Source organism: Pantherophis guttatus, chromosome 5 (assembly GCF_059756535.1).
Source record: "Pantherophis guttatus breed Tessera chromosome 5, ASM5975653v1, whole genome shotgun sequence".
NCBI lineage: Eukaryota > Metazoa > Chordata > Lepidosauria > Squamata > Colubridae > Pantherophis > Pantherophis guttatus.
Genome location: NC_142067.1, coordinates 74,639,867 through 74,652,732, shown reverse-complemented (window position 1 = coordinate 74,652,732; position 12,866 = coordinate 74,639,867). Strand labels below are relative to the sequence as shown.

The window sequence follows — 12,866 nt, the reverse complement described above, 5'->3', positions numbered from 1 at the left end:
AGGACCCATCCTTCTTCCGGAAAAGTACCGGTGCTGCCACCCATGGTCTAGCCGGTTGGATAAAACCGCGCTTTAAGTTCTTATCAATAAAGTCCCATAGTTCCCCCAGCTCCCGGGGGGTCATGGGGTAGATTTTTGTCTTAGGGAGTTTTACCCCCGGGAGGATTTTAATGGCACAGTCAGTTGGCCGGTGGGGGGGCAGCACATCTGACACCTTCTCGCTGAACACCTCCCAAAGGTCCCAGTACTCTTTTGGGATCTTTTCCTCCCCCACAATGTGGTCTGTTGCCGTTGCCGCACTTTCCACTCCACCCACAAAAAGGGATTCCTCCCCTTCTTTCCCTGGGTGTTTCGAGTGGATGCGCAAAACTCCCGTTTTCCAGTTTATGCGGGGGTTCCATTTACAGAGCCAAGGTAGTCCAAGTAGGAGGGCCCATTCCATACCCGGGGCCATGATAAAGCTAAGAGTCTCTAGGTGAACCCCCATTTTCATCTCGATTAGTTCGGTTACAAAATGGGCTGGGCCCCCTCCAACCACTGATCTGTCTAGCTGACAGAATGCGATGGACCTCTTAATGGCTTTCAGTCTTAGGCCCATCTGTTCTACCATGTCCAGGCTGATGACACATCTGATGCATCCCGAACCTAGGAGGGCTGACATCTGGCCGTGGGCCCCTGTGACGGGTACCTTTAGTTCTACTGGGATGGTCAGCCCCCCCCCCTTCTGACTTACCAAGCAGTCGGAATCGGTTTCAGTTTCACTGTTGTCTGCGATGGTCGGAGTTCCCAACTCACCCTGTTTCAAGGAGGTGAACTCAACGACTTCTCTCTTCAGGGCGGTTTCGTGGGCTTTTGCAGGTGGTTTATCTGATCTCTTTCCTCCGGTAGTGGTGGCCTTGGACTCTGGCTTGGAGAAACACTCAGCAGCTCAGTGCTCCTCCTTTCCACATTTGAAACACACGGAGGATCTTGGCTTGGGCCCTGCTTTGCTTGCTGCAGTCTTAGGCGCCCCTTTGTGGATCGAGGAGGGGGGTTGATCCCATGTGCGCTCCCCCGGAGATGGCTTCGGGCCAGGTCGATCTCCACGTCCGTTGCCAGCACGTACCAGCTCTGCAGGTCATCAGGAGACCTCCGCGAATGGCAATCTTTGTAGACGTCCTCATTAGGCCCATCTTTATAATTCTCTAGCAGAGCCACTTCTGACCACCCTCTCGCGGAACTCTTGAGTGTACTCCGCCACCGACCTCCGCCCCTGGTGAATGCCCTTCATCCTGATTCTCGCTCTTCGCTCAGCTAATGGGTCCTCAAACCGTGTTCTGAGGGCTGTCATAAATTGATCATAATTTCTCAGCAAGGGGGAGTTTTCGTTGTGGAGTCCCACCATCCAGCTGCTACTCCCTCTAGGGCGTTGGTAATGCACTTCACGCGAGCGGCCTCTGAGAGGAAATCCTCTCCCCAGTCCTGCATATGGTTCCAGACTTGGATCAGGAAAAAGCCCAATTTCTTCGGTCTCTTCCAAATTTTTCTGATATCGGAATTTTTGGCTTTCTTCGCCTCTGGGGCGGTGCCTGCCCTGCCAGGGGCCCCTGGGCTGCTGCAGCAACTGCTTGAGTTCTGGAAGCTTGAGCTGTTCCTTCCCCAGCTTGCTCTCTCTCTCTCCCATAAGCAGCTGCCTCCGTTTCATACCTGGGATGTTCACCCCCCCTCTCAGCAGAGTATGCATACCTTTCCTGGCTTTTATGGCTCTCTTCTGCTTCCCTCAAAAGTTGCAGGGCCTGAATAACCAGGAAATTTTCTTTCTGCTCCTGCATCCAGGCAGATTCTCCCACTAGTGCTTGTTACGCCGTGGGGGGTTTTCTCCAACTCCGGCAGCCTTCCCACCCCCATCGACCATCTGGCTCTCTCCGAATCTTCTTCCAGCCGTAAATTAGCCATCCAGTCCACTGCTTCTCCGCCCAGTTGGGATGACAAAGCTGCTGAGCCGGCAGCTCCCATCTGGTCCAGGTCGCTGTCTTGATCAGACATTGCTTGTTCAGCCCCCACGGTAGTTTTGCCGGGATGGCTGTTAAAAACAGACCTTGCTTAATGTCAGGACAGCCTCCTTTCATTACCCAAGAAAGAAAAACCCCAACTCATTTTCATAGAGAAAGGTATCTTTTACTGAGTATGAACTGAATGCAGTCATAGAAAAGCAAGGTCTGAAGCAAAGGCGCGAAAATTACATATAGAAAGCATCCCCTCCCCATCTGTCCAGCGTCCATCATCCAATCCACAATTTCCCCAGGGGTCATGTGGGTGCCACGTCTTGTGGTGCCATCCTCCTGCTATGCCACGACCGTTGACCTTGAGCCCTTATCAACTTCAAAGAAGATGCTGAAGCAAGGTTTCCCCCTTCTTCTTCTCCAGCTCTCTTCCCCCCCCTCAAGAATCCCAATAGCTCCCCCCCCTCCCGTTTCATGGCAGCTGAGCAATAAGCAATGAAAGAGCGGAGGCTGACACCGTGGCTAGCTGCTCAGACTTCTCAGTCTTTGGTTTCAGACACATGCTGTCTGGGTACGCTCCTGTTCCGGCCTGAAGTGGTGCTGGCCCTTCCTCAGCCGGGGCCTCTCCCAGCTTCTTCTTCTCTTCTGAGTCTTTGCTCATAGCCAACATCTTGGGGCTGACCTCCTGGTGGGATCCAGGTAGGCTATTTCTATGAGATCTGGCTTAATGTCAACCACCCACCAGGTTAGACAGCAAAACTCCTGGGACATTTTTTTTACCAAGAGTATAACTTTACTGAAGATTTCATGTAGTTACAGAAGTAGAAAAACTAGTTCTAATATTTCCCCTGGAAAATAGCATAGGTAAACTTTTCTTTTGTTTCCTGGACCTCCCACTGTCTACTATTTGCATTCACTTTGATTTGGGAATGATCTGACTGCCTCAGACTGTCCCAGCCGAATGACCTTATAGTGTTAGGTCAGTCTCAGGCTTTCAGCCGGCTTACTTCCATTTCTCATTTCCCTCCTAAACATTCCTTACTTTCCAATGCCTTCCCTCTCTCCTCCCATTACAGTTGTCTGGTTGCAAGTGAATCTGTATGTGGAGTTAACCATGACAGGTAGCCAATGATGAAATGTCATTCCAGATGTCTTCTGAATCACTGTTTTCAAAGCCTTTGGATCAGTTCTTGAATCTTCACTAACTGTTATCATGTTTAGATATGTAATCTCTATTCTTTTAAATACTTGCTCCTTTTTGTGTTTTAACTAGTGCATTTTTATGCACTTATGATGCACTTACGATGCATCATAAAAAACTAATTTAGTTTTTTACTGTTAGCTGCTACCTTAACTCTTCTTGGTTCAAGAAGCCAAATTTAAATCTTTAATTGATATTTTAGAATGTGGGAGATTGCTTTGGCTGAATTTTTTTTTTAAATGAAAAAAATGGTAATATTGGGATGCATTCAAGCCTGAGCTACAGATATTGTCTTCTATCAGCATTGGATATGTTATTCATTTTATTAATAATTCTTTTTCTAAGCATTGATTCTCATTTGTAGAAATTTAATTTTGGATATAGATATTGAATGTGTTAATTGTTTGAATTTCTAAAGAACACACATGTATGTTTGGATTTGTATATTCTGAATTAACATTTCTGAGCATTCTTTGTGTGTGTGTACATATGTGTCCTATCCATCATAGGTTGACTAAATGAATAAATAATTTATCCTTAATAGCATAAATAAATAAAGCTGCCCTCTCTGCAGTTCCAAGTATGGATCAGGAAATATTTGAATAGGGCAATGTGAATTCATGCATGCACATTCTGAAATAAATGCCACTGAATTTAATGATACTGAGCCCACTTGAGTTGACATTTTTCAATAGACAACTTAATCAATCTTAATAGAATTATCATCACGAGCAGTAGTTAGTAGTGGTTAGCAGTAATAAATGGCTTTAAGTGAATACATTTAGATTTCCAACCCAACTTTCCAAAACTGCCCTACCTGAGCCAAGGACAGGAAGGCATGGTGTTAAAATAGAAGAGGGAATAAAGAAAGATAATATTGAAGAAATTATGGGATAGAAATATTAAAGAAAGAATGCTAAAGAAGGGACAAAATAAAATACGAATTACAAAAATTAAAATAATGTCGAAGAAACAGTGGTGGATAACAGTACAATTATCAGTCACCCTGGATGGATGACGAAGAAAGGAGGGATCCCTTGCTGATCGTGGAAAACGGGCAGCATGCAAAATCTACAAAATAATTAGTAAGGTTTTTGCAATATTTTGATTGAAAAGGTTTAAGAGGTGATGCAGAGATATATATGTGAAGTGTAGCATTATTCTGGACAGGGACCATACCGATCAAGTTTTGTTTTTGGCAAATTATAATAATATTTTCTGCCAGTTTATAGTACATAAGTATATAGTTTGCCGTATGTTTGTTTACTTAGAGAAAGCATTTGATAAATTATTTTTGATTTCTGGAATAAATATGAACTTGAAATTTGGTTGCTGAATGCAATAAGAGTAATAATGGAATAAAACACATAAAAATAAATGGAATGGTCAACATTCTGCAGAAAATAAGGCAAGGATTGGTGGTATCCCCATGTTTATGTATATGTTTATGTTTATGAATGATTTGGAGTGAATGTTAGCTAGAGGACATAATTTTATTGCCTCTATGAAAGATTCATGTGGCGATAGTAGTGTGGAGCGAAAAAATTTTTTTAACAAAAAGGCAGTGTGTGATGCTGTATATAATTGAGGGGAAAGCTGTTTCCTTTTCTCATGCTTTAATTTCTTTGTCTTACTATTTCTTACTTTTTTTTCTGTACTCTTGCTTACCCCCCAAAGGGAATAGCATGATCGGTATGTATGTATGTACTCAGATAATTGTAGGTTGTCTTACTCTCCCAAGTGGAAATTAAGTAGGTCATAACTATACCAGTTTTAAGTAGGTTTGATCTGAAGGCTGCTTATTAAGATGTTCTGTAAGACCATTTTATTTTAAAAACAGAAATATAAGGGTTAAAGTGTATTTAATAAAATACAGCATTGGCAAAGCCATGTGAGACTTGTGCTGCTTGACATAAAATAATGATTTCAGAATTTGTCGTTAAGTTTGCATAAAGCCAATCTTATCAAAATTTATCAAGCTGTCTTGGGCACTGTATAGATTACAGAGCAATTCTGTACAGGTCTACTAAGAAACAAGATCCACAGAAGCTTTCTCTAAGTCTTTCCTTATGCTAAATCTCAAAACCAAGAGATTGTGAATGTTTTTGAGGAGCATTGGGATCATGGCATGATTGTTCATGACATGTTTAAAAGATTGAGTAAAGGGGATCTACTCAATACAACCTGCAATTAGGCTAATCTGTATTGTAGTACGTTGTATGCAGGAATTAAAAGTCTAAGTAGTACTACTGAAGAAAGAAGCATGGTAGTCAAATGTATATTTACCGAAAAAGAAATAAAGGGAGACTAGTATAGATCTATTTCAAGCTATTTAGCTTTCATCAGCTAGCCATACCCTTCTGGGATTTGAACCCGGGCTACTTACATATTGGGTAGATATATTAACCTCTAAACCAGGAGTTTGCAACCTTAAACACTCAAAAAGCCATTTGGACCCATTTCCCACAGAAAATAAAACACCGGGTTAGGGTTAGGGTCATTTTCGTGACAAACTATTTCTGTGTTAAATTTATATTGGTATAGATCTATTTCAATCTCTCCCCTGATATAGCTGACCAGCTTAGAGGTTAATACATCTACCTAATATGTAAGTAGGCCGGGTTTGAATCCCAGAAAGGTATGGCTAACTGACGAGAGCTAAATAGCTTGAAATAAATCTATACTAGTCTCCCTTTATTTCTTTGTCAGTAAATATAAATTTAACACAAAAATAGTTCGCCATGAAAGCGACTGCCTGCGAAGGCTCCTGGATTGGGGCTGAAAGGCAAAAGCGGAAGCAGTATTCGCTGTCCCATATTTGGGTAGACCTGATAAAAAACACCAGTAATTTCTCCACTGGTATAGCTGACAAAGTGAGGAGAGCCCATGGCTTAGAACGGGTGTTAAGCATAGTAGTTACCAATGTATGTTTTGTCTGTACTTCGCAATCTTCGTAATCATTGGAAACACATTTTTTTTAATATTAATACTTTATTAATAGTAATATTTACTTCATGATGGATTTTTAACAAGGTTTGTTTTTCCTTTGCGTGGAATAGAAACTGATAATTTTTTATTCTTTAAAAAATAATAGTATTTCAATTCTGTGTTTTATCTTCATAGCACTGCTTTTTGGTGGAGTCACCAATCCTGCTCATCCAAAACATATTGGGAGCATTGATCCTACTTGTAATGTGGCTGATGTAGTAGAAGGTAAAAGTAAAAATAATTTTGCTTTGCATTTCAAATGTTGATTGCATCTGTTTCTGATCATAAAGTCAGTAGCTATATTAGTTTTCATCAAAACAAATTTGTTTTTTTCTGTAGTTTAATAGCTTGATCTTGCATTACTGCTAACCATAGTTTAAAAGCAGTCATTTTCTTTCAGCCCAAAATTTCCATACCCACTTCAGACTAAATTTGAATGATTAAACCAAGACACAAATAAAGTAGCTTCAGAAGCAATATCATGTCTGCCTTTAACTTTGCTATCTTTTCCAGTGAGTTATACATATTTGCCCTGTTTGTAATTAATCATCACTTTGGATTTGATCCACCACCTTTTTTCCATTAATATCTCATAATTGATGAGATTATATTATTCCTAATTTTCTGTCTTCAGAATTCTTTGTAATCCTTAATGTGTTTATTTCACATAGCAATAGCACTAAGACTTATATACCACTTCATAGTGCTTTACAGCCCTCTCTAAGCGGTTTTACAGAGTCAGTATATTGCCTCCAACAATCTGGGTCCTCATTTTATCGATCTTGGAATGATGGAAGGCTGGGTCAACTTTGAGATGGTCAGGATCAAACCCCCGGCAATCAGCAGAATTAGCCTGCAGTACTGCATTCTAACCACTGCGCCACCACAGCTAATACCACGTTACCCTTTGCATTACACTCATTTCTATTATATAAAATAATTGCAAGTTGTATTTTATTTATGATGGCATTTATTTGTGTTCCCAGTATATTGGAGAAGAAGCAATAGCTTCCTCAGTTTAAATAAATAAAAAACACTGCTTAGCTTGATTATGCAAAAAATTGATTCAGATGACTTTTTTGTCACTAGATGGAGGTGCAGCATACTTAATATAATCAAGTGTATATTCTTCTTAGGAAAATATAGTAGTAAAAGTACTCATAAAAATATTTCATTTTTTTTAAAGTTTTTTTTATTTTTTTAAACACATAGACAGACACACATACAGTATATTTTTTCTGAACAGAGTATTGGCCGGTTCACAAATTTAAACAATTTTTAGTCATTTCAACACAATTTATATATTCCCTTTTTGCCATAGTATTTATTCTCTCTATTTTTCCTTTTTCCCCCCCTTTCTTTTCTTTTTTTTTTTTCAAATCAATATTACCCATTCATCCTATCTCTAATTTAACCAAATCCCATTTTCCCTTTCTCTCTATAGTAAACCCCTTAAATTTGAAATCTCCTTTAACATAGTTCCTAATATTACAATCATTCATTTCATATCAAAATAATAAATCAAAACATTTTATACCATATATTCCTTATATCTTATTCCAAATAATGCACTCCAACATCTTAATAAAAATTAGTTAATTGTATAACAGTTTTTCTCTTTATATAATAATAATAAACCAAGCTGCTTCCTTAAATCTTATCTCTAATTTTCAAATACTTTGTCAAAAGTATATATTTACTCTTCAAACCACATCTTAATCATTTCTATTTTCACCACAATCTAATTAATTCAAATATGCAATTAAAAATATTTATAAGCTCCAACAATACAATCAAAAATATTCCAATCATTACCATTTCTCTAATTTTAAGTAAAACGTATTTCTAAATCTTCTTTCATTTAATTCGTACATCCATATAATTTTCCATTATTTTAAATTACTTAATTAGTATCACAATTTCATCTTTTTTCTAACATTCACTTCATCTATAAATTTTACTTCAATTCATATTTTGTCCTATATTTCCCATTATTTCCCATCTCTTTTCCCTTTTATCTTTCCATTGTTAATCCCAATGTAATCATTTTGTATTTTAAAATCATAAATTGTTCTATTTTGCCCTATATTTCCCATTGTTTCCCATCCCTTTTCCTTCTTTCTTGTATTCCCACTGTTAATCCCAGTGTAATCATTTAAATTTTTTATATTCTTTCCATTCCCCGCTCTTTTCCTTCTTTGTCTCTTTCCCCCTTTTCTATTTTTCCATTGTTAATCCCAATGTAATCTTTAAAGTTCTCCTTTTTATTATTCCTACCCACATAGTCATTTGATTTTCCATAGTCAATCTCTTGGTCTTTGCCTTCTTCTTTATTGTCAGTCTCTCTTTCTTGCTTCTCATTGGTTATTTCCTTGTCAACTTGAATGTGCTCTGACTCAGTTTTTGAATCATCAGATTTCTGTTTTCCATGTAACATCGTAGTTATTTCCCTTATTTCCCTTTTCAGTGATAAGTACATCATTTTCATCATTTCCTTAAGTTCCTGCACCATTTTGTTCTTTCTGAGTTAATATTATTCCAATTTAAAGTTGCATTGTAATCCTCCTTTTTTAATCATCAAAGTCAAGCCACTTGCAGACAAACAAACCCTCCTTAGTCCAGCTGTTATCGCTTTCAAAGTTCAAGGTTCCCTCACTGTTGTTATTCCTTTCAAAGTTCAGAGTTTTTTCCAGAGAAAAAATTTGGTGTTGTAATTATATTGTTTCTCCTGAAGATGTCTCTCTACAATCCACAATTCCAATCAGTAACTTAAAAAGTATCCATTTTGTTTGCAATCCACTTTAACATCTTTACTAGTTTAAAGTTTTCTTCTTCTTTTTTACCTTTATATGCACCAAATCAGTTTATAGTCCAATCCGAATTTACAAAGTCCAAATTCCAATTTTACACTCCAGTTCAAGTTCAATTTAAAATCTTTAGCCAGGCTTTTCTATTACAGGCTTTTCTTCATTCTTTAATCTTCTTTTAAAGTTCAAAATTTTCTAAACAGTTTATATCCTATCCTGTTCCAAAGATATTTTCTTTTGGGTTTCTTTTCTTATAGTCAATTTAGTCTCTCCAAATTCTATATCCCCATTTAAAATTTAAGTATCCAATTCCATTTTGGGCTTTAGTGCTTTCGCTTCTGCTTTCTGACTTCTCTATCAATTATCTTCCCCCAACGCTATTTAGCCGCTATTTCCATGCCAGGGTAACTCTAAAATTTTCCAATTTTTTTCCTTTATTACCTGTGAGTTGGCCAGTCACTCAAATCTCCACTCAAATCTTCGCTCCTGCACAATTCTTATTCCGGATGCCCCAGCTTCATGGCGGTTCGCAATGTCCGCTGCCTCCGCAGTTGGATTGAAGAATTTTCTCTGGCTTTTCAAGGAACTTGCCTGTTCCTCTTTAGCCAACAGAGATGCCTCTCCTTCTTCACTGTCCCTACAGGACAGTTCTGGTCCAAAGACCCCCCAACAGCGGTTCGTCTGGCTGAGTTTTCGCCAGGCTCATTAGAGCCTGGTGTTTTCCCAACCAGTCTCACCGCGACACTTCCGGGTTCATTTTTTTAAAATGCCTCAATGAAATATATTGGTAGGTTTATAAAAGTTTAGGGGACTCACTAAATGGGATATTATTAGAAACATACAATGAGGCATTGACGGAGGCAAAGTTACCAAATACATGGAGGGAAACATATATTTCCGTGATACCAAAAGAAGGAGCAGATACAACATTAATAAAAAATTATAGACCGATCTCCTTATTAAATACCGATTATAAAATTTTCATGAGCATAATTGCAAATAGGATGAAAACAATACTAAATAATAGAATACGGTTTCAGAATGGTTTCTTGCCCACAAGACAAATAAAAAATAATATAAGAATGGTAATAAATGTTTTAGAATACTATGAGATGCATCCAGAAAGACAGGTAGCAATGATATTTCTGGATGCACAAAAAGCATTCGACCAAGTTAATTGGCAGTTTATGATACATCAAATTAAAAATATGAAATTCGGAGGAAAATTTACAAGAATGATATCAATATATAAGAATCAAAAGGCAAGCATATTAGTAAATGGAGACCCAACAAAATTCTTTAGAATAAATAAAGGAGTAAGGCAGGGCTGCCCATTGTCGCCCTTACTTTTTATTATGACTCTGGAAAACTTGCTAATTAGAATTAGGTCAAATTTATTTATTTTATTTTATTTTATTTTATTTTATTTTATTTTATTTTATTGTATTTTATTGTATTGTATTGTATTGTATTGTATTGTATTATTTTATTTTATTTTATTTTATTTTATTTTATTTTATTTTATTTTATTTTATTTTATTTTATTTTATTTTATTATTTTATTTTATTTTATTTCTATACCGCCCTTCTCCTGCGGGACTCAGGGCGGTGTACAGCCAAGATAAAACATTGCATATAAAATTTAAAAACAATTTAAAAAACAAATAATTTCGGCCCAAGATATTAAAAACAACCCAATTAAAACCGAATTCAATTAAAACTGAGAGGATGGGATCAAGCCAGCCCGGCTAGATGGAATTGGTGTGTTTTCAGGGCCCGACGAAAAGTCTGGAGGTCTGTTATCATGCGTATCTCAGGGGGTAGGTCATTCCAGAGGGCGGGTGCTGCCACAGAGAAGGCTCTCCCCCTGGGGGTCGCCAGCCGACACTGTCTGGCCGACGGCACCCTGAGGAGGCCCTCTCTGCGAGCGAACCGGTCGGTGGGAGGCTATTTGTGGCAGAAGGCGGTCTCGCAGATACCCCGGCCCTAAGCCATGGAGCGCTTTAAAGATGGTCACCAACACCTTGAAGCGCACCCGGAAGACCACAGGAAGCCAGTGCAGCTCGCACAAGAGAGGTGTCATATGTGAGCGCCCCGTCGCTCCCATAATCCCCCACGCGGCCGCATTCTGGACTAACTCTAGCCTCCGGGTGCACCCCACGGGGAGCCCCATGCAGAGAGCATTGCAGTAGTCCAGGCGGGAAGTGACGAGTGCTTGAGTGACCGTGCGTAGGGAGTCCCGATCCAGAAAGGGGCGCAACTGGCGTATCAGGCGAACCTGATAAAAAGCCCCCCTGGCCACGTGCTCTTCTAAAGACAGCCGTGCATCCAGGAGGACGCCTAAGTTGCGAGCCCTCTCCGTGGGGGCCAGTGATTCGCCCCCAATAGCCAGCGATGGCACCAACTGGCTATATCGGGACGCCGGAAGCCACAGCCACTCGGTCTTGGAAGGGTTGAGTCGGAGCCTGTTTCTCCCCATCCAGGCCCGCACGGCCTCCAGGCACTGGGACATCACTTCAAGGGCATCGTTGGGGTGGCCTGGGGTGGAGATGTACAGCTGAGTATCGTCAGCGTACTGATGGAACTCCACCCCAAAGCCACGGATGATCTCACCCAGCGGCTTCACATAAATGTTGAACAGAAGGGGTGAGAGGACCGACCCTTGTGGCACCCCACACGCAAGGCACCTCGGGGTCGACTGCTGCCCCCCTGTCAACGCAGATTGCGACCGGTCAGAGAGGTAGGAGGAGAACCACCGCAGAATGGTGCCCCCCACCCCCAGCCCCTTCAACCGGTGCAACATGATACCATGGTCGATGGTATCAAAAGCCGCTGAGAGATCTAACAGGACCAGGATAGAGGAGCAACCCCTATCCCGAGCCCTCCAGAGATCATCCACCAACGCGACCAATGCTGTTTCCGTGCTGTGCCCAGGCCTGAAGCCGGACTGGAGCGGGTCTAGATAGACAGCTTCATCCAGGTACCGGGGAAGCTGCCGCGCCACCACACTCTCAACAACTTCGCAACAAAGCGAAGGTTGGAGACTGGACGATAGTTAGCCAATACAGCCGGATCCAGAGAGGGCTTCTTGAGGAGGGGCCTCACCACCGCTTATTTCAAAGCGGCCGGCAGGACCCTTTCACTCAAAGAAGCATTAACAATCCTCTGGAGCCAGCCTCGTGTAACCTCCCGGGAAGCCAGTACCAACCAGGAGGGACACGGGTCCAATAAACATGTGGTCGCGTTCAGCCATCCCAGGATCCTGTCCACGTCCTCGGGAGCCACAGGATCGAACTCCTCCCAGATAACACTCTCAAGACCTGCCTCAGTTATCCCGTCCGGACTTACCCAGTCAGAGGCCAGGCCTTCCCGAATCTGAGCGATCTTAGTCATACAGATACTGCACAAAATCCTCAGCTCGACCCTGCAAGGGATCATCCCGCGCTTCCAGATGGAGGAGGGAGCGGGTCACCCTAAACAGGGCGGCTGGGCGATTATCTGATGACGCTATAAGAGCGGCAAAATAGCTAGATTTCGCCGCTTTTATCGCCACTAGGTAGGTCTTAATATGAGACCTCACCAGTGTTCGGTCGGATTCAGAGCGGTTGGTCCTTCAACTACTCTCCAGGCGTCTTTAATCCTTTAGTAAAATTAAAGGTAAAAAAAGAAGAATACAAGGTCCAAGTCTTTGCGGACAACCTTGTCTTCTTCATAGAAGACCCAATAAAAATAACACCCAAATTAATGAATGAAATTGAGGAATTTGGAAATGTAGCGGGTCTAAAAATTAATAAGGAAAAGACCAAAATGATAACAAAAAATATAATAGCAAAACATGTAGAGAAATTAGCAAAAGACTCAGGATTGCAGGTAGTCAAAAAAGTGAAT

The 12,866-nt window shown here is 40.6% G+C and overlaps 1 protein-coding gene across 6 annotated transcripts in view; it reads left to right on the top strand.

Annotated features, from left to right (window-relative positions):
* Positions 1-12,866, top strand: part of PDK3 (pyruvate dehydrogenase kinase 3) — a 75,891-nt gene that overhangs the window by 44,454 nt on the left and 18,571 nt on the right. For all 6 annotated transcript variants that reach the window (XR_015728246.1, XR_015728247.1, XM_087871337.1 and 3 more), the window contains exon 5: positions 6,307-6,396. Coding sequence is in view for 4 of the 6 variants with exons in the window: in XM_087871337.1 (XP_087727463.1) it covers positions 6,307-6,396 (90 nt within the window). In the remaining 2 variants the exon portion in view is untranslated. The remainder of the gene's footprint in view (positions 1-6,306; positions 6,397-12,866) is intronic.